Below are 18,858 nucleotides of genomic sequence, written 5' to 3'. Positions count from 1 at the left end.
GGTAAGTGAACACTGTAACAAGTGAAAGAGTTATAATGTCAATGTGTGTAAGAGAGAAATATACACTTACAGTGTGTGTGTGTGTGTGTGTGTGTGTGTGTGTGTGTGTGTGTGTGTGTGTGTAAGAAAGAGAGAGAGAGAGAGAGAGAGAGAGAGAGAGAGAGAGAGAGAGAGAGAAGTGTGTGATAGGTTTTTTGTGGTGCATTTGTTGAGCACTGCCTGTACTCAGAGGAAAGGCAGCACAAAGACACTTAAGAAGCACTTTAGGATTAATGATTTGGTCAGCTAACACCTTGCATAGTGATTAGGGTACAGGATACAGAGGGGTTTAAGGAACACTCACAAATTAACAAAGTACCTTATGATGGAGATCATGATGTACTAACACCAGTGCAGTAATGTGTTTATGAATGAAAATACTCACACAGCTTTTCTGGATGCTGTAACCAATGGAAGCAGTCTCAGTAGACATTCCTCTGATGGGTCATATTTACTCAGGTCAAACTCATCCAGCTCCTCTTCTGAGTTCAGCAACACAAACACCAGAGCTGACCACTGAGCTGGAGAGAGACTGGCTCCATGGAGACAATGGTCACCTCCTCTGCTCAGGTATGTCTGGACTTCCAGTACTAGAGAATGATCCTTTAGTTCACTCAGACAGTGGAACAGATTGATGGATTTCTCTGGAGATGGATTCTCCCTGATCTTCTCCTTGATGTAGTTGACTGTTTCCTCTTTGCTGTGAGAGCTTCTTTTCCTCTGTGTCAGTAGGCCTCATAAGAGAGTCTGATTGGACTCCAGTGAGAGACCCAGAAGGAAGCGGAGGAAAAGGTCCAGATGTTCGTTCTCACTCTGTAAGGCCTTGTCCACTGCATTCATAAGGAAGTCAGACATGGTTGATCTTTTAAAGAGACCTTTCTTTTGCTGTTTCAACACATTTTTCTTTTTGGAGATGAAGGAGAGAAATGCATATAAAGCAGCCAGAAACTCCTGAATGCTCAGATGCACAAAGCTGAACATCCTTCCCCAGGTGAAGCCCAGACTCCTCTCTGAAGATTTGGGTACGCACTCCTGAGTACAGTGACACTACTTTGACATCAATGCCACACTCTCTTAGGTCTTCCTCATAGAAGATCAGGTTGCCCTTTTCCAGCTGTTGGAAAGCCAGTTTTCCCAGTGCCAGAATTGACTTTTTAGTCTGTTGAGGATCAGTGTCAGTGTTTCCATGGTACTTTCTATCCTTGTGTTTGATCTGAAAGATCAGAAAGTGTGTGAACATTTGAGTCAGAGTCTTGGGGATCTCTCCACTCTCTGCTTCACCCAACATTCTCTCTAGAACAGTGGCTGCAATCCAACAGAAGACTGGAATGTGACACATGATGTAGAGGCTTCTTGATGACTTCATGTGTGTGATGATTTTGTTGGCCAGGCTCTGATCACTGATTCTCTTCCTGAAGTACTCCTCTTTCTGAGGGTCACTGAACCCTCGTACCTCTGTTACCTGATCAACACACTCAGGAGGGATCTGATTGGCTGCTGCAGGTCGAGAGGTTATCCAGAGGAGAGCAGAGGGAAGCAGATTCCCCTTGATGAGGTTTGTCAGCAGCACATCCACCGAGGTCGACTCTGTTACATTCCACAAGTTCTCATTGTTCTGGAAATCTAGAGGAAGTCAACACTCATCCAGACCATCAAAGATGAAAATGACTTTGTAAGCATCACAGTGTATTAATTGTAATTGTTTTGTTTCTGGGAAAAAGTGATGAAGTAGATCCATCAGACTGAACATTTTCTCCTTCATCAAATTCAGCTCCCTAAAAGGAAGTGGAAATATGAAGAGGACGTCCTGATTTGCTCTTCCTTCAGCCCAGTCCAGAATGAACTTCTGAACAGAGACCGTTTTCCCAATTCCAGCAACTCCTTTAGTCAGCACTCTTCTGATGGGTTTGTCTTTAAAGAGGTCATTGCATTTGATGGGTGTCTCCTGTGTTGCTGGTCTCCTGGATGCTGTCTCAATCTGTCTCACCTCGTGTTCATTATTGACCTCTCCACTCCCTCCCTCTGTGATGTAGAGCTCTGTGTAGATCTCATTCAGAAGAGTTGAGCTTCCTTGTTGGGAAATTCCTTCATTAATTCTTTTAAATGTATCCATTAGTTTGTGTTTGAGATTTCGTTGATATTCAGAGAATAGCTCTAATAAACAGAAGAACATGATCACAAATATTTTATTTTCTTGTTATCTTTGATGTTGAAGTAATTTATCAAAACGCTGAAACACTTTGCACAAACACAGAGGACAAAATTTAGTTATAGTGATACTGCCATCATAAAGCCATGATCCAGAGCTCTTACTGCTCTGTAGTGTGTTAGCAAGGTCTGTCTGGTTCATGTTCCCCATGACATGCAGTGTGATCTTCAGCGCTCCCCTCTCTGGCACTGCTCTGATCCTCCTCATCCTCCACCTCTCTCTCAGAGCATGCTGGGTAATCTGGACTCAGCAGCTTCTTAAACTTCTTCAGCTCCTTCTTCACCAGAGAGACGACTTTGTGCTCCAGCTCCTGGTTAGGAATAAACAGCAACAGACAATCAAAAAAACACCACCATGTTACAGAGAGAGATCACTACATGATTTTGTTTCATGATGGAGAACATTCTGGCAGTGTTTGGGTAGTTACTTAAAAAAAGTAATCCATTACTCATCACTTATCTAAAATTGTAATGGGATTACTGTACTCATTACTTAATGGAAAAAGTAATCTTATTACTTCTGTTACATCCTAAAACCCAAATATACTAGAAATCACCCCCACACTTACATACCTTGAATATGGACTCCAATTGTTTTCTGTAGGTGAGTTCTGCTTTTTCTCTTTGTACACTGTGGACAAACACAACAGACTTTTATGGAGGAATATGTAGCACATTCATACCTGCACAACACATGATTATACAGACAAGTAGATAATATACAAGATTATATATTATCAACACTTGCGTTTCTGCATTTTATAACAGATCTGTGATGCTGCCTGGTGTGCAGCAGCAGAAAGGATGAAGATGCAGGTGTGAGTGTAGAAACTCAAAAAGGCATTTTAATAGAAAGTGAAAGTAAAGCAAATGTGCTAAACACACTCAGCCACAAGAAAACAAAGGTCAACAAACAAGAACAGGAAGACAGGAAACAGGAGAAGTATATACATGGAGGAATCTGGGAAGAGAACAATGCAGAGACTAAGGACAAGTGGCTGGAATGGCAGGTGGAGTTAGGTCAGTAGTGGCAGGAATGGTGGGTGGAGTTAGCCTGGAATTTGGCAGGAATGGTGGGAGGAGTTAGGCTGGGGAGTGGCAGGAATGGTGGGAGGAGTTAGGCTGGGGCTTTGGCAGGAATGGTGGGTGGAGTTAGGCTGGAGAGTGGCAGGAATGGTAGGTGGAATTAGGCTGGAGAGTGGCAGGAATGGTGGGTGGAGTTAGGCTGGGCAGTGGCAGGAATGGTGGGAGGAGTTAGGCTGGAAAGTGGCAGAAATGGTGGGAGGAGTTAGGCTGGAAAGTGGCCAGAATGGTGGGAGGAGTTAGGCTGGGGCTTTGGCAGGAATGGTGGGTGGAGTTAGGCTGGGGAGTGGCAGGAATGGTGGGAGGAGCAGGGAGAAGGACAACACACAGATACAACAATAAACAAAGGACGACAAGGGAAAGCAAAACAGACAAAAGGGCTCCTTTACAAGATGATTTGTTAGAAGATAAGTACATTTTATTTATAGAGCACATTTACCACAACAGCAATGATCAAAGTGCTGTGGAAAGTTAGGAAAAATGTCTTAACAAAAACCTGTGAAATGTAAAACAAAAGGAAATGTGCCATCAAACATAAACATGGACAGAGAAATGAAAATGTCAGAGTAAAAAGAAGTGTTTGAAATCTGCACAAGAGGGAGCAGAGCTGATATTCAGAGAAGGACTGTTCCACAGCCTCAGTGCTGCAGCTGAACAGACACAGTCACACTTCAGCTTCAGTCGAGACTGTAGAACAGACACAGTCACACTTCAGCTTCAGTCGAGACTGTAGAACAGACACAGTCACACTTCAGCTTCAGTCGAGACTGTGGAACAGACACAGTCACACTTCAGCTTCAGCCGAGATTTTAGAACAGGCAACAGCTGATCTGAACAACTCTGAGTGCCAGTGAGTAGATGACTTGTTCCTAAGCATGAACAAAGAATTTGATTTTGGGAAATTTCTCTGAACTTGTAAAAATTATTCCTAATAACAGAATTGATTTGCTGATCAAATCTGAGCTCTGGATCAAAGATAACACCAAGATTTTTGTATTTCTAGGAATAATACAATCAGATTAATCAACTGTTACACAAGTGTTAACCCCTCACTATCTATGTTTACATGTAAATCCATGATCTTATATTAGTCTACAACTGTCTTACTTAGATATGATCCTGTTAATATTACAGTCTGATTGTTATAGTGTGACATAGTGTCTTAGTTGACCTAAGCTTAGGCTGATTAAAACATGTGTTCCAGGATAATATTATCCAGACTATGTGCACATGTAAACACACACTGATCCACGGAATAAACATTTGTGCTACATTTCTGGCAAAGCCTGATAAACATATTATACATATATTGTACATACATTGTTATATATATATATATATATATATATATATATATATATATATATATATATATATATATATATATATATAGAGAGAGAGAGAGAGAGAGAGAGAGAGAGAGAGAGAGAGAGAGAGCGAGAGAGAGAGAGAGAGAGAGAGAGAGATATTTCCTTATGTACCCCTGTTTTTTTCCCTCAGTTTGGACAGAGCACTCTCAAACCATTACTATACTATGTATGACTATGTACATGACAAATAAACCAAACTTGAAACTTAAACTGTAATCAAGAGAGTTTGTTTTTGTCTAGTCATTAAAAGAGGAGCTCAGCAATGTTCAGTAACAGCATTACTACTGTAGCTAAATCCAGCTCATCTACCTACAGCTGGATCCTGCCCCAACTCCTCTTCTTAAGTGTTCTTCTGCTATTTCTCCCATGTCTTCTCATTAATGCTTCCCTTCGGATTCTGTCCCTACAGCTCTCAAAACCTCAGCTTTAACTGCCATTCTTTATAAAACAGGACTAAATGCTGCACTACTTGATAATTACTGACCCATTTCCAGTCTCCCCTGTCTACTCAGGGTTCCAGCCTCTCAACTACAATCTTTCTTAAATACTCAGGATCTATTTGAACCTTTCCAATCTGACTTCCATACTACGCACAACACTGAGAGAGCCCTGTTACATGGTTTCAATGATCCCCTTCTCTCTACTGACTCTGGTGCCCTGTGTGTTCTCCTCCTTCTAGATCTTCTAGATAGAAGTGCTGTGTTTGACACAATTAAACCATAACATACTTATCAGCTGCCTCTCAGACATTGGGATTACTAATACAGTTCTTGAATGGTTTATCTCCTATATCTCTAATAGATCACATTTTGTCACACTTGGTAAACACAAATCACACACTGTTATCGTTACCCAAGATGTTCTCTAGGGATCGGTGCCTGGTCCTCTCCTATTTAATCGATATGTTGCCCCTTGGTCAGATTATCCGCAGGCATGGTCTCCGTTTCCACTGTTATGCTGATGACACTCAGATTTATAGTAGCACCAAAGGTAACACTACCTTACCACTTCCTGCTTTACTCTCTTGTATCAAATATCTCAAACAGTGGATGAACATAAACTTCCTAGAGTTAAATCCTTACAAAATAAAATTTTAGTTATTGGTTCTAAATCCATAATCGCTAAATTAACTGATTTTAAACTCAGTCTAGATGGGTCTTGGTCAAATCATCAACTGCATTTGGGAACTTTGGTGTACTCCTCACTCTTTGAACCCCACATCATGTCAATGGTTAAAAATGCCTTTTTTTTTACAGTCACAATATCAGTAGACTTAGGCCCATGCTCTCCAGACAAGGTGCTGAAACTCTGGTTCATGCTTTCATCACATCCCATCTTGATTACTGCAACTCTCTCTTCATTTACATCCCAGAATTCTCTTAGATGTTAAAAAATGTCAGCCCACAACACCCCGATTCTACATCAGTTACAGTGGCTCCCTGTCCGTCAACACATTCAGTATAAACTCGTCCTGCTTACATTCAAAGCTCTGCATGGTCTTGCACCTCCCTACTTAGCTGAACTCCTACATCCATACTGCTCCACCCATACACTTAGGTCTTCTGATGCAGGTCTTCTCTCTATCCATAAGTTAAGATTGGTCTCTGTAGGGGCAGATATTTTAGTGTCATGGCCTCAAAACTAAAACTATGGATGAACTGATGGAGCTCATGAAGGGCTTCATAATGAGCTGAGTGAGTTTGATCAGGTGGGATTAGGAGTGAGGAACACTGTCCTAAACCAGGAGATCATCAACTCTCATCAGAACACTCTCCCTCTCTGAAGTGTAGGCGGAGGACTCCATCTTACCTGAGCTCAGGAGAACAGTCACATTCCCTACATCATCCTAACCTGAGCTCAGTAGAACAGTCACCTTCCCTACATCATCCTTACCTGAGCTCAGTAGAACAGTCACATTCCCTACATCATGCTTACCTCAGCTCAGTAGAACAGTCACATTCCCTACATCATCCTTACCTGAGCTCAGTAGAACAATCACATTCCCTACATCATCCTTACCTGAGCTCAGTAGGACACACTCCCTCTCTGAACTGACGTTTAGGGTCCATCGACTTGTCACTCTTCATGGACACACAGCTGGGTTCCGGGGAGTCTGATCTCTTACCCTGTATCAGACTAACATACACAATTAAAAACATATTGTTTTAATGCCAAAATACTAATGTGTGTATAAATGGTGCAAATATAAATTAATATGTATTTATCTCTATCGATGGTCTATCAAGACCGTCACCTCTCATCAGAACACGTTCCCTCTCTGAAGTGTAAGTAGAGGACTCCATCTTACCTGAGCTCTGGAGAACAGTCACATTCCCTACATCATCTTTACCTGAGCTCAGAAGGATACACTCCCTCTCTGAAGTGTAAGCGGAGGACTCACTCTTACCTGAGCTCAGTAGAACAGTCACATTCCCTACGTCATCCTTACCTGAGTTCAGTAGGATACACTCCCTCTCTGAACTGTAATGGAATGTCCATTGACTGGTCACTCTTCATGGATACACTGCTGGGTTCCGGGGAGTCTGATCTCTTACCCTGAATCAGACAAACATACACAATTAAAAAGATATTATTTTAAGGCCAAAATACTAATGTGTGTATAAATGGTGCAAATATAAATTAATATGTATTTATGTCTATCGTTGCGATTTTTATTGAATGTTTTTTAAAGAATTCGTACAAAGATGTTGAAAACACTAAATTCGTTATTATGTTTCTTGTTATTTACTAAGTGATCTTCAAGTTGACCAGAGTTATACCAGAGAGCAACTTTACATTACATTAAGCTGGTCTTAAACTTTCTGAAGTTTATACTTATCTTTCATCTTTGTATTATGCATTGTGTCTCTGTCTCAGTAGAGACAACTGTTTCTGGCAGTATCTGATTTAAGATTGTTACCTGCTGGTACTATTCAAGGGTTTTGTGAATGGATATCAAAGCACTTTTAAGAGGTCTGTGTGGCTAAGAACATCTACTAAATGCAATAAATATAGATTTATTCAGATATCCCAAGTAAATAAGTGCACAAACCTATGCACTGCAAGTATGTTTATTTATGTTCTCTCACCTGTCTCCTTTCTGTGTGTGCTGTTCCCCAGAGACACGTATTTTGGAGGTCATGTCTCCTCCTACAGATTATAGCTGTACACCTGCAAACACGCACATGCAGATTAATAATCAGAACACATATTCAATTACAATATTTACATTTACTGCATATGGCAGACACCCTTGTCCAGAGAGACTTGCAGAAGTGATTTGTTGTGTCGCTACAAAAAACATAAATAAAGCACCTTTGTAAGTCGCTCAGGATAAGAGTGTCTGCTAAATTTTATAAATGCAAATGTAAACATCCTCATGTGAGCACAGAGAGGTTAGTGTTCTCAAAAGAGAAACAGTCATTCATGTTTTTGAAGAGCTTTGGTGTAGACAGGCACCTTTACTAACTTTATAAGTACAAAATATAGTTTATTAAAATGAGCAAATAATGCATAAAGTTTAAACTGTAATCTTACAGCACTAAAACAAACTCAAAAACGTGGGTGTAGTGAACAGTATCACTCCAAAGTGGAAAAGAAGACAGAGGCAGGAAAAATGTGTTCTATAAGTGCATAGTGGGTCACAGACTAACTCAATCACTGTCATACAAAGAAACAGTGTCGAAATATCACTTAATAATATTACTAATAAATATTATAAATATTACTTCTTTAGTTACACTGACATGCACACTATTGGTACAATACTAACCTCACACTGTCAGTCTAATTACGACATGATCGTGTAAACAGCACGGTCTTAGCCTGATAAAACAACTAGTCTACATCTAGTTGGACACCTAAACACTTACTGTTAGATCTACTGGCTCACAGTCCGAGACATTTGTGACACTTCCTGCAGTACGACGCCTGTTCTATTTGCGCAGTTTGTTTCTGCGTAGAGGACAAAATATAAATATATTAAGTATATAGTGCGTTTATTAGTACTTTTTATACAGTTCATGTAAACATATTGATTCGGACCAATTTCTCAGATGAGCCTAGAACGACTTTAGTTTGGTTATTCTGAATCAGACGACCTCAGTTCTATTGCTGCATTTCGCGTAAACGAAGACACCTACTGCAACAGAATAGCGGCTAAAAGCTTTACGTTTTCAGACATTAACCTTGTTAATATTCAATTCTGTTAATATTAAATTTAAGAACTTGTTCTTTGAGTAGTACAAGTTCATATAATTCTTGATTGACAGCTCAGATTCAGATACTCACCGGCTTTCTTTTCTAAAGATATTTGCATTGCGCTTCTTAAAATGGAGCACAAAAATTTCACTTTCGCGTTAAACCGGACTGAACCGGTTTTGTCAAGGATAATTGTTTTTTAGGGGCCGGACTGCTGTGACCAGTCACAACACTTTATCCAACCTTCTGCGGGAGAGAGAAATCAGAGCTACAGTATAGAACTGTATTTAAATAACACAGAATAGCGTAGAACAGTGACAGTAAATTACCAGTAGATTTTGACTGTGGGAGAATTTTGTTTGTCATGGAGCTTATACAGCACAGCTGTTCTGAGCAGACGTTTACTTAGGTTTTCACACACACACTCACACACACACACACACACACACACACACACACACACACACACACACACACACACACACACAGAGAGAGAGAGAGAGAGAGAGAGAGAGACAGGTTATTAGTTTGTGTGTAATACCTATTCTGTGCTCACAAACTCTATATAAAATGACTATTTATTGTCATTAAGTTTCGTTTCTAGCATACACTCCCCTGATATGACAGTTCAAACCATTTTGAGTGTTTGAATAAACCATTTTCAAATGGTATCTTGGGTCTCTCCTCTGCTGATCGCCATGTCCAGTTCACATGCCCAGTGATGTAGTGGTTTAAGACAGTATGTGAACGTTTAGTTTGTGCCCAGACATGTATCTGAGAAGAAGACGAGCTAAAAGACGTTAATCAGGCAGATCTGTTTACTAGTAGGTAACATCTAAGGTCAAGGTTATGATGGAGCTGTAGACATAAGTGAATGTTTTAAGGGACTTCAGACAAAAATTCTGAATAAAAGGTCAAAACACCACAAGGGACATAATCTGCATTAATCTGGTGTTGGCAAAAGTGCAAAATCAAACATCTGTTTTGTTAAAAAAAAATTTCACACAGTATTGACGTGTAACTCGCAGCATTCACGGATCTCCTTTGCTCGCATGCAAAATCTACATGTGCTCACTCATATTTGCTCTGCTCTCGCTTACATTTACTTTGCTCTGCTACAAAACTGCTTGCACGTGTTTAGATATATCCTGCTCTTACACAAACTTGCTCTTCTGCACACACAAACACATACTGTACTCTCGCGAATGTTTTTGTGTTCTTGCGCACAAGAACACAATTCTTTAATTTCATTATTATTAACTGTGAATGAAAAGGAAAGTCATTCATGATCATGATACAAATGTTATTATAAAACAGTTAGAACTTTAAAATAATTGCGGCACTTTCATATACATAATATTATGTGCCATTTCACAAAACAAATATGAATGTATTTAACACATATTGTTCTTATACTGTATAATATGTATGACTCGGGAATTTGCTCAAATAGATAAAGAAATAATATTATTTGAACTTACAGTAATATGCTCTGCTATATAAAGGAAAATTACCAATCTGCTACCATTTAGTGTTAGTAACCAACTTTGGTAGAGTACAAATTCACTCATTAGCCACATTATTTACCACTAATATCTGTAGTTCTGAAATTGACCACCTTGTGGTTTCCGTTACGTCTCCTTCCTGATCAGGTTTATCAGAGGCATGACAATGGTTTTACTGCTTGATAAAAGTCAGACACTTAAAGTCAAATTGCCACTGCTGGCGTTACTGCGTCAGTGAACTGTTCCACTAAGACGCATTAATGTAATTATGACATCACAACCTAAGGAAAGTGTAAGTTATTTAAAAGCGTTCCAACACACTAAATACCTACATGCTTTTCTGAAGGAGGACAAGGTGATTTTCAAGGTATAGTCCGACCAGAATTATTGGATATTCTAATAGTTTTCAGCAATAGTATCAATATTACTTGCATGATTTATTATATCATTAAATTAAGTGCGCCGTTAATTATAGAAATATCTAAAATATTTTATATTATCCGTGTATCCCCTGGATTCAGGAACGATCGTGAAAGGCCAAATTAAATCAATAGAGAAACATGATGAGTTTTTCTCAACATGGGAAATTGTTGACCAGGAACAAAACGTGGACACTAAAAGAAATGACGCAGGTATGCAATTTTACTGCCAAGCTGAAAATATAATATTTGTCTGTCTGAACATCAATCCGATCTGTTTGCTCTTTTTTTTTAATCCAGACGATATCCGAGCTGCAGAAGGACAACTTTAACCTGCGCATGCGTATATGCTTCCTCAAGCATGAGGGCGGCTCGCAGAAGTGCAGCAGTTGTACAGAACAGATTTACAACGCGGCAGAGGAGCGTTTCCCAGTGGCGACGCAGCAAAACTTAGACGTGAGGAGACCCGAGTCTAGTTTTTGTAATCAGAGCCGGTTAATTGAGAGGACGAGACTGGGGACACTTGTTAATCACACTCCGCACCTAGATAAAGGGAGGGCGCTAAAAAATCTAAATACAACTTGAAAAGGCAATAAATTGACCTTCTCAAATGCATAAATTATTCTGCCCAAGCCTCTTTATTCTCTTCCTTTTTAGAATAGTTTTAACTGCTACTGCAGTAGCAGGACCAGACACGTGTCTTGAATTGAATTATTTCTTCATTTCACGTAATGCTCTTCATCCACCTGTCAGGAGCTGAGCAGGTGCAGAGAGGAACTGGAGAAGATGGAAGCGCTTTTCCATCAAGAGAAGACGCTCCGCCTACAGCTAGAGAACCAGCTACAAGCCTACACATTACAAGACCCGCCCTCTGAGGATCAGAGCCAATCAGAGGAAACCATTGAAGAGCTGCACAGGTCGGTACAGGCCTATATTTAATTCTGATAAGAAACATTGTTCATGGAAGATTTCCCAGTTAGAAACTCGGGCTGTTTCTCCAGGACAACCACATCAAAACAACAAAATTATTTGACATATTTCCATTTTAAATGCTAATTTCTGACCACTTAAGTTAAACCTTAGGGCCTTCATTAAACAATAATAATCCTTAGCTAGTAAATTGCTGTACTTTAATTATAGAAGAAATTATCCTTAGAAATGCTTTGTTTTTTATTCTTAGCAAAAGACAATTATATTATAGTACCTAGTCCTGAGCTGGCACACACCATTCTAATGTCACAGTGATTTCAGTGGAGTTTCTCCATGTAGTTCCATGTAATTGGAATGTAATTCCAAGATGAATCTGTGTGCAGAGAGTCCATCTCATAGTTCTAAATGAACATGTGAAATAAAATGTAGCCTAATCGAGTGTGTGTGTGATGGCTGTCAGGTACATAGAACAGCTGCAGGGGGAGCTCAAGGCTCAGAACACCATAATCAATCAGCTGAGGAACAGGAGCACCAATCAGAGCAGTGGACACCAGCCTGGCCACGCCCACAACTCCACACTCACCACCCTGAAAGAGGATGACATACGTGTGAGTGTGTATGTGTGTGCAGGTGCATGTTCCTGCATACATGTATGCTTATTAAACTGTTACTTTAAGACACTAAAACTTTAATGTTTTAATTAGGCTATGAGAATACATTAAAAATTATAAATTGTATACTATATAGGGAAATCCATTTGAACTAAATGTTTAGTATATTTGTACTCTATGTATTCTCTCTCTCTCTCTATTTAGGATCTGAAGAACTTGTTGGAGTTGAAAGACTCTGAGCTGCATGAGACCAAAATCAAACATGAGGCCAGTAAAAACGACCTCCAACAGGCCCTGAAGGACAAAGAGAAACAGATTCAGGTGGGTGTCTCCAAACACATGGCAACCTACAGGTAAAAACAGGCGTCCAAAAATATGCTCTTAATACAAAAGACCTATAGAGCTCACTAAGCATATTATCTGCACATTTATTATAAACATTTTCTTGTGGTTTAAAACAAAAGTGTGAAAAGAGAAAGGACTAAAACACAGGTCTGAAAGGGAACGACACCTTTACCAGACACACTCCTCAGCTTTATACAAAATGTCTGTGAAGCTTGGAGCCTCATTTAACCCCTGCCTGAACTCTGACCCCTGCAAGAGAAGGACTCTGCACCAATATTCCTCATCACACCAGACGGGGGCAGCAGGGAGTAACACTGCAGCAGGGGGTGTGTGCATTTATGAGGGTGATTGTTGATGTGTGTGAGCAGGGGCTGCATGACATTCTGGAAGGTCACATCCAGGATCTAGCTGAGAAAGATGCTGCGCTAGCAGAGACCACATCAGAGCTGAATAATCTGGAATCTGATGTGGGCAAACTCATTCTACAGCTTGAGAACAGAAAGCAGCAGCTCCAGGTAGCAACCCGACGTTTCATTCAGTCAGACCAGGTGCAGGGCGGAGTTTAGTGTTTTTAACATACTAAAAATACACCTGATTCACAACTCATCTGATATAATGGACCAGTACTCTAAAGATTAAGACTAGGTTTAGTCTGGATGCAAAGAATGGTTCCTTAAGTTGAATTGACTCTATTGAATCTCACACTCTGAATTTGATGTTTATTTACTTTGTTCATGTTTATATTCAGACTAAGGAGCTAAACTAAGGTTTAGAAAGGGAAGTGATGCAACTAGTGCTGTCCTAGACAATAAAATGTATAATATAATTTACCCAACATAAGACATTTCTGATTATTTCAGTATAAGGGCTCTGATCCTTGTTTGGAGTCATTATTTCTAACTACTGGTTTCTCTGTGTTTATGATTGCACACACACATACAAGGAAGAGGATCCAATTGCAAGAGGTTTTATAGTGAAATCAAACAGATCAGAGGGGTCAGGCAGGTATTCGTAGTCCTGTTGATTCAAGGTCCATAACATGGGGCAGAGTCCAGGGGTGTCCAGGGGTCAGGCAGAAGTCGAAAACCAGAAAGACAAAACCATAACTGAACCACTTGGTATGCAAAATAAGGTTGGCAATACTTCATGACGTGAGTGTGAGGGAGGGGAGCTTAAGTAAGGGAGCAGTGATGAGAGAAACAATGATCAGGTGTGTGCTAGTATTCCAGTAAACCAGATTGGAGGCGTGTGTGGGAAGAGGTAGGCGTGGCAGTGCAGGGCTGAGCGTGATTCCTGGGGTTTGTAACACTCTGTCTCTCTGTGATGATCTTAGCTCATGTCTGGGCAGCTACAGGAGAGTGTGAGAGAAAGTCAGCTCCTGAAACAACGCCTGAGATACACAGAGGCCTTCACACATCCTACATACCAGATCCAAGGTACACTCTGCACTGTGGGACTGATGGGGTCTTTCATTTTTGTCAAACTACTCTTGCTAAGTTATTTTCAAAGTGAAAAACCAAATATAGATGTAACATATATCTATAACAACCTTGTAACCTGCTGCTAAAGATTTTTCTTATTTTAATACCCTGTACATAATTGTTTGCATTATAACTATTAAAAATGCTGTTGACAAAAATATAAGAAGCTCCTGATGTGGTTTTATCAGCAGTGGAGCAGCATATGTTGGAGATTCATGAACTGAAACCAACACTGCTGGAGACTATCAGGAGGACCCAGGACCTGTACAGACATCTGCAGGCCGCTGAGCGAGGTGCAAACACCAGTTCTACAACACGGGGACACAATCCAGAATTAGCCAAGCTATCCTCATTTACTAAAAATGTTCACTTGCGGAACCTGAAAAATCACGTCTTCCATTTCCACTTGAGAGTAGATGAAGATGGTGGTGAGTGTAATGATTTAATGAAGGTGTAACAAATGACTTCAGCAGAAAGATAATGACTTAATAGAATTTGTACAGTTACACCTGCAAGGTGTTTTAAGTGGCACCATTTAATGAAAGGTTGTCAGAAAACAGATGCACATTACAGAAATGACTGGAGGTGTGGAAGGTATACTTTTAATAACCTCTTTACCGTTACACATCGTTGTTTTGTTGTTTTGTGTTGTGTATTCATGTCACATTAATGCACTCTTGTTCATCTTGCTCTCGTAGCTTCAGTAAAGAAGGACCATTCTGGGAGGAACAGTGGCAGTGTGTGCAAGAGCAGCTTCAGATCAGTGATCAAAGCGTTGATCTGCTGCTCAGATCCTGCCCAGCCCTGCCTCTCCTCCAGGGCCCATGTTCATGGCCTCCACGTCCTGGTTCCACGTGAGAACTATGACACGCTGCTGGAACAGATGTGTGAGGGGAGGGGTCTGATCAGTCACGCAAGCGAACTGATCCAGCAACGCCTGCAGACCCACGGCCGACATCACATGCAGGTCCACGTGAGCCCAAGCACGCGACACACAGATTCAATTGGTTAATCGTCACATTTCATGGATAATTTTCACTGAGCTGATTTTCCTATTTCAAATGGACCATTTGTCACTGACTGTGAGGATTATTGAAGGATAAAGAGGCCCAGCGGAGGGCGAGTGGGAAATATTAATCCTTCATGTCTGTTTCAGCCAGTGGACCAGAACCTGCTCAGAAGCCTCTTATACATCATCAATGTCACTCAGACAACTCTAGAAGAGGCCAGTAAACTGTTGACATCTTTATCAGATGTCTCTAAAGAACAGAACCATGACGGAGAAAGAGATGATGTAGGAGTTATTTACCACTTTTTGCATCTTTCATAAGTACCACACCAGTAAGAAGTGAAATTCATTTAGCTGTTAGCTAAGTCTATTTACTGGAAGAACTTCATATTGGACTAAATTATGTTTTTTTGATTGACACATACGAATAATATGATTATTTTGGATTTTTGCACATTTGTAAATTATTTATTTATTTATTTTTCTTTAGTTCTGCCATCATGAAAACCTCAAAATGAAGAACAAGCTGAAGAAACCAAAACTAGAGAAATCATATAAGATGAATAAGATGCTTTCAAAGGCTGTCAAAACACTACGGCGATTCAAACGTTGAGCAACACTGACATTAAAATGATCTCCTGTGATTATTTTCTCTGTGATGGTCATATTCCACCCCTCTATCATCCATCAGTCTGTGCACCATCATACATTCACTCTTTCATTGTTGTTGTTTTTAGTAATTAAAATAAAATAAGTGTTGAAATAAAACTACATTCTGAGTATAGATTTTTTTCAAACTTATTGATGATTCTTCATTATGATTTAATTTTTCTACACCCTTACATACTAATAATTAAAAATTGGACAATTCCATGCAACATTTATTTATTAGAATGAATTTTGAATGTCCAAAAATAATAGCATTCTGCAGCAGTCAAGGCAAACTTGCAAAAAGTCAGCAAGTTTATTTCTTTTAAAGATCCTTAAGAGACTCAAAATTATGCAAGTACAACAAAACTGTGCAAGTATAAAAGCAATGTAGGAAAAATAAATAAATTTAGCTAAATCAAAATAAATTCAACAATACCTCTTGATAGTTTTTCCTCATGTGAAACGCTTCTACATCACTAAATCAGGGTTTTGTAGTCTCAAAGTTATAGCTACTATAATAGTTTGCTAAATGAGTAGAAATTAAATAATTTTCACACATCAGGGACGTTTATTGCTACGCTAAATTCAGTATCATAAGTATCAAAGTGATCACAAGTCATAGTTATAAACCACAATGAGGAAATAGTCTTTTTTATCCCTCTTACAACTGGGTTTAGGCTACAATTTATTATGTAGTGATTCAGATACAGTAAAATAAACAAGTGATAATATCAGGAGGGAAGCTTAAGCCTGACCAAGTATGTCTGGTTTAGTAAATGTGACTGTGTAGACCCGTAATATATTATTATTATTATTATTGTTATTATTAATTTAATTACCATCAAAGCAATTGCTTGGCATGTTTAAAAAGTATCTAGAATGCTAGTAAAGCTCTTCATTTGCTTGCTCACGTCTTTGCACAAAACACGTGTTCTTTTCATTCATAAAATAACAAAATATGCAAGCAAATGGATGTTACTCCTGTAGCAGGGGTGAATAAGGGACAAGACCCTCCTTTCTTAGAGTCCACAGATTCTGTTTGAAGAACGAAGAGTTAATGGCTTTGAGTGACAGCAATTCTCACCAAGGTGTGAAGGGGGAAGGGGAGGCGAAGCTATCAAATGACTTCACAACCAATGTCCAAGCACGAGCGGCGTGATTGGCAGCTGTTTCAACAAATAGAGGACGCTTAGATGAATACGCAGACACCTCACCTGCCTTATTTGTTTACCCACTACGTGAGTTTGAAATATGCGCACTGCTTTGTGTTCTAAGCCAGATGAAGTGTAGCACATGCGAGTGATGCTGTTTGGCAAAACTGATACAGTAATCCATATTGTTTTTACTTAATTTGATTACCAATACTAAGGGACATCATGGAAAGGAACAGGCTTATTTTAGCTGAAGTTTATGTGGAGTTCTTTGGGTGCAGTTATAAGATGGAAGCTGAGAGATGGTTCAGTGGCTTCTAGCATGGATTAGCTTCAATGTTTGCATTGCAAAGGACTGGATATTTCCATTCACTGCTGAAAATATTCACAATCCTCCTACAAAATGTAAGTATACATGAGAAAGCATACTATTTCTTTACAGTATTACAGCACTATCCCAGCATAATCATTTAACATAATAACAATGAAGAATTTAATATTGTCTTTTAATAAGTGCATTGTACATTGAGCATTGTTGTGATGTTTTAGCAAAAAGAATATTGCACACTCAATGTATAGTGACTGATGACTTTGTGTGCATTTAGATGTCTAGGACACCTAGTAGAAAATGCTGTGCAGCTACTTGGTAATTTCATGTATATACTCAAGTGTTCAATTTATTAGACAAGACCCTGGTGAATCAGAATATGTAGAGCATGACTGAAAATGAATCTCCAGCATCAAAATACACATTCTAAACCCGCAAAATAAAAGTCATTTTGGTTTTTTTGACATGTTCTTCTGTATTAGAGGAGCTCAACTAGAAAATAAATGAGGGGTAAATAAGTCTGGATGTGAATGACTGTCATGTCCCAAGTGTTTACATCAATGTGACTCCTGAATCATTGTACTATGTGTACAATTTCTGATAACTAGTATTAAAGTGATCAAGTACAAATCATTTGAAAACTTAAATCACTTAAAACTGGAGGTGCATGTACAGGCTAAGTATCCACTTCCAGACTTATTCAAACATTGACCAACTCTGACATTAAAATGATCTCCTGTCATTATTTTCTCTACGATGTTCATATTCCACCCCTCTATCACCCATCAGTCTGTGCACCATCATACATTCACTCTTTCATTGTTGTTGTTCGTAGTAATTAAAATAAATAACTGTTGAAATAAAACTACATCTGGAATGTTAGTCTCTTCAGCCTTTATTGTCTATTATAAGTAGAGCTGGGTGATTAAAACTAGATGTCTTCAGACTCATGGATGATTCTCGATTATGATTATATATATATATATATATATATATATATATATATATATATATATATATATCCTTATGTAATAATTTTAAGAAAATGTATTATTAATTTTTAGTTATATCCATTCAAAAATACCTTTATTGATGTTTTTTCCTCATGTGAAATGTCACTACACTGTGCATCACTACATCAGGATTATAGCTACTATAACAGTTTATTAATTAGAAGAAATTAAATCATTTTCACAAATCAGATGTTTATATACACAAACCACAACAAAGAAATAGTCTACTATTTCACCCTAAACACCCTCCTACTACTGGGTGCAGGCTACAATCTCTTATGTAGTGATTTAGATACAGTAAACTAAAATATGTAATAATAACACTAGGGAAGCTTAAAAGTGAAGGAACTGAACCAGTTAGGAAGACAAGCAAGACTGGTGTTAATAAGAAATGTTTTACCAGCCAAAGCATGTGCTTTTGTGAATATAAGGATGTGTATTTCACAGTGCAGGGTGAGGTAATAAAATGATATTGTACGCAGAAGAATATGGATGGTTGGCTTCAGCATAAAGCC

The 18,858-nt window shown here is 39.0% G+C and overlaps 1 protein-coding gene, 1 long non-coding RNA gene and 1 pseudogene across 2 annotated transcripts; 1 reads left to right on the top strand and 2 right to left on the bottom strand.

Annotated features, from left to right (window-relative positions):
- Nucleotides 1–18,858, bottom strand: part of LOC113567959 — a 39,059-nt pseudogene that overhangs the window by 5,096 nt on the left and 15,105 nt on the right.
- LOC113567691 lies at nt 8,573–9,205 on the bottom strand. Its single transcript, XR_003409484.2, has 2 exons — nt 8,991–9,205; nt 8,573–8,654 (listed from the first exon to the last, which is right to left on the bottom strand). It is a non-coding gene; the product is annotated as an uncharacterized LOC113567691 (long non-coding RNA).
- On the top strand, nt 10,998–17,012 carry LOC118240559 (CDK5 regulatory subunit-associated protein 2-like). The gene is made up of 11 exons (XM_035521431.1): nt 10,998–11,037; nt 11,125–11,280; nt 11,578–11,741; nt 12,215–12,362; nt 12,570–12,686; nt 13,079–13,225; nt 14,044–14,146; nt 14,380–14,484; nt 14,890–15,158; nt 15,348–15,485; nt 15,691–17,012. The coding sequence occupies exons 1-11, from the start codon at nt 11,029–11,031 to the stop codon at nt 15,811–15,813; spliced, it is 1,479 nt and encodes a 492-aa protein (XP_035377324.1). The 5' UTR covers nt 10,998–11,028; the 3' UTR covers nt 15,814–17,012.

The sequence above is a fragment of the Electrophorus electricus genome, chromosome 22 (assembly GCF_013358815.1).
Source record: "Electrophorus electricus isolate fEleEle1 chromosome 22, fEleEle1.pri, whole genome shotgun sequence".
Taxonomy (NCBI): domain Eukaryota; kingdom Metazoa; phylum Chordata; class Actinopteri; order Gymnotiformes; family Gymnotidae; genus Electrophorus; species Electrophorus electricus.
The sequence above is the reverse complement of the archived record's forward strand: the minus strand, read 5'-3'. Positions and strand labels throughout refer to the sequence as shown.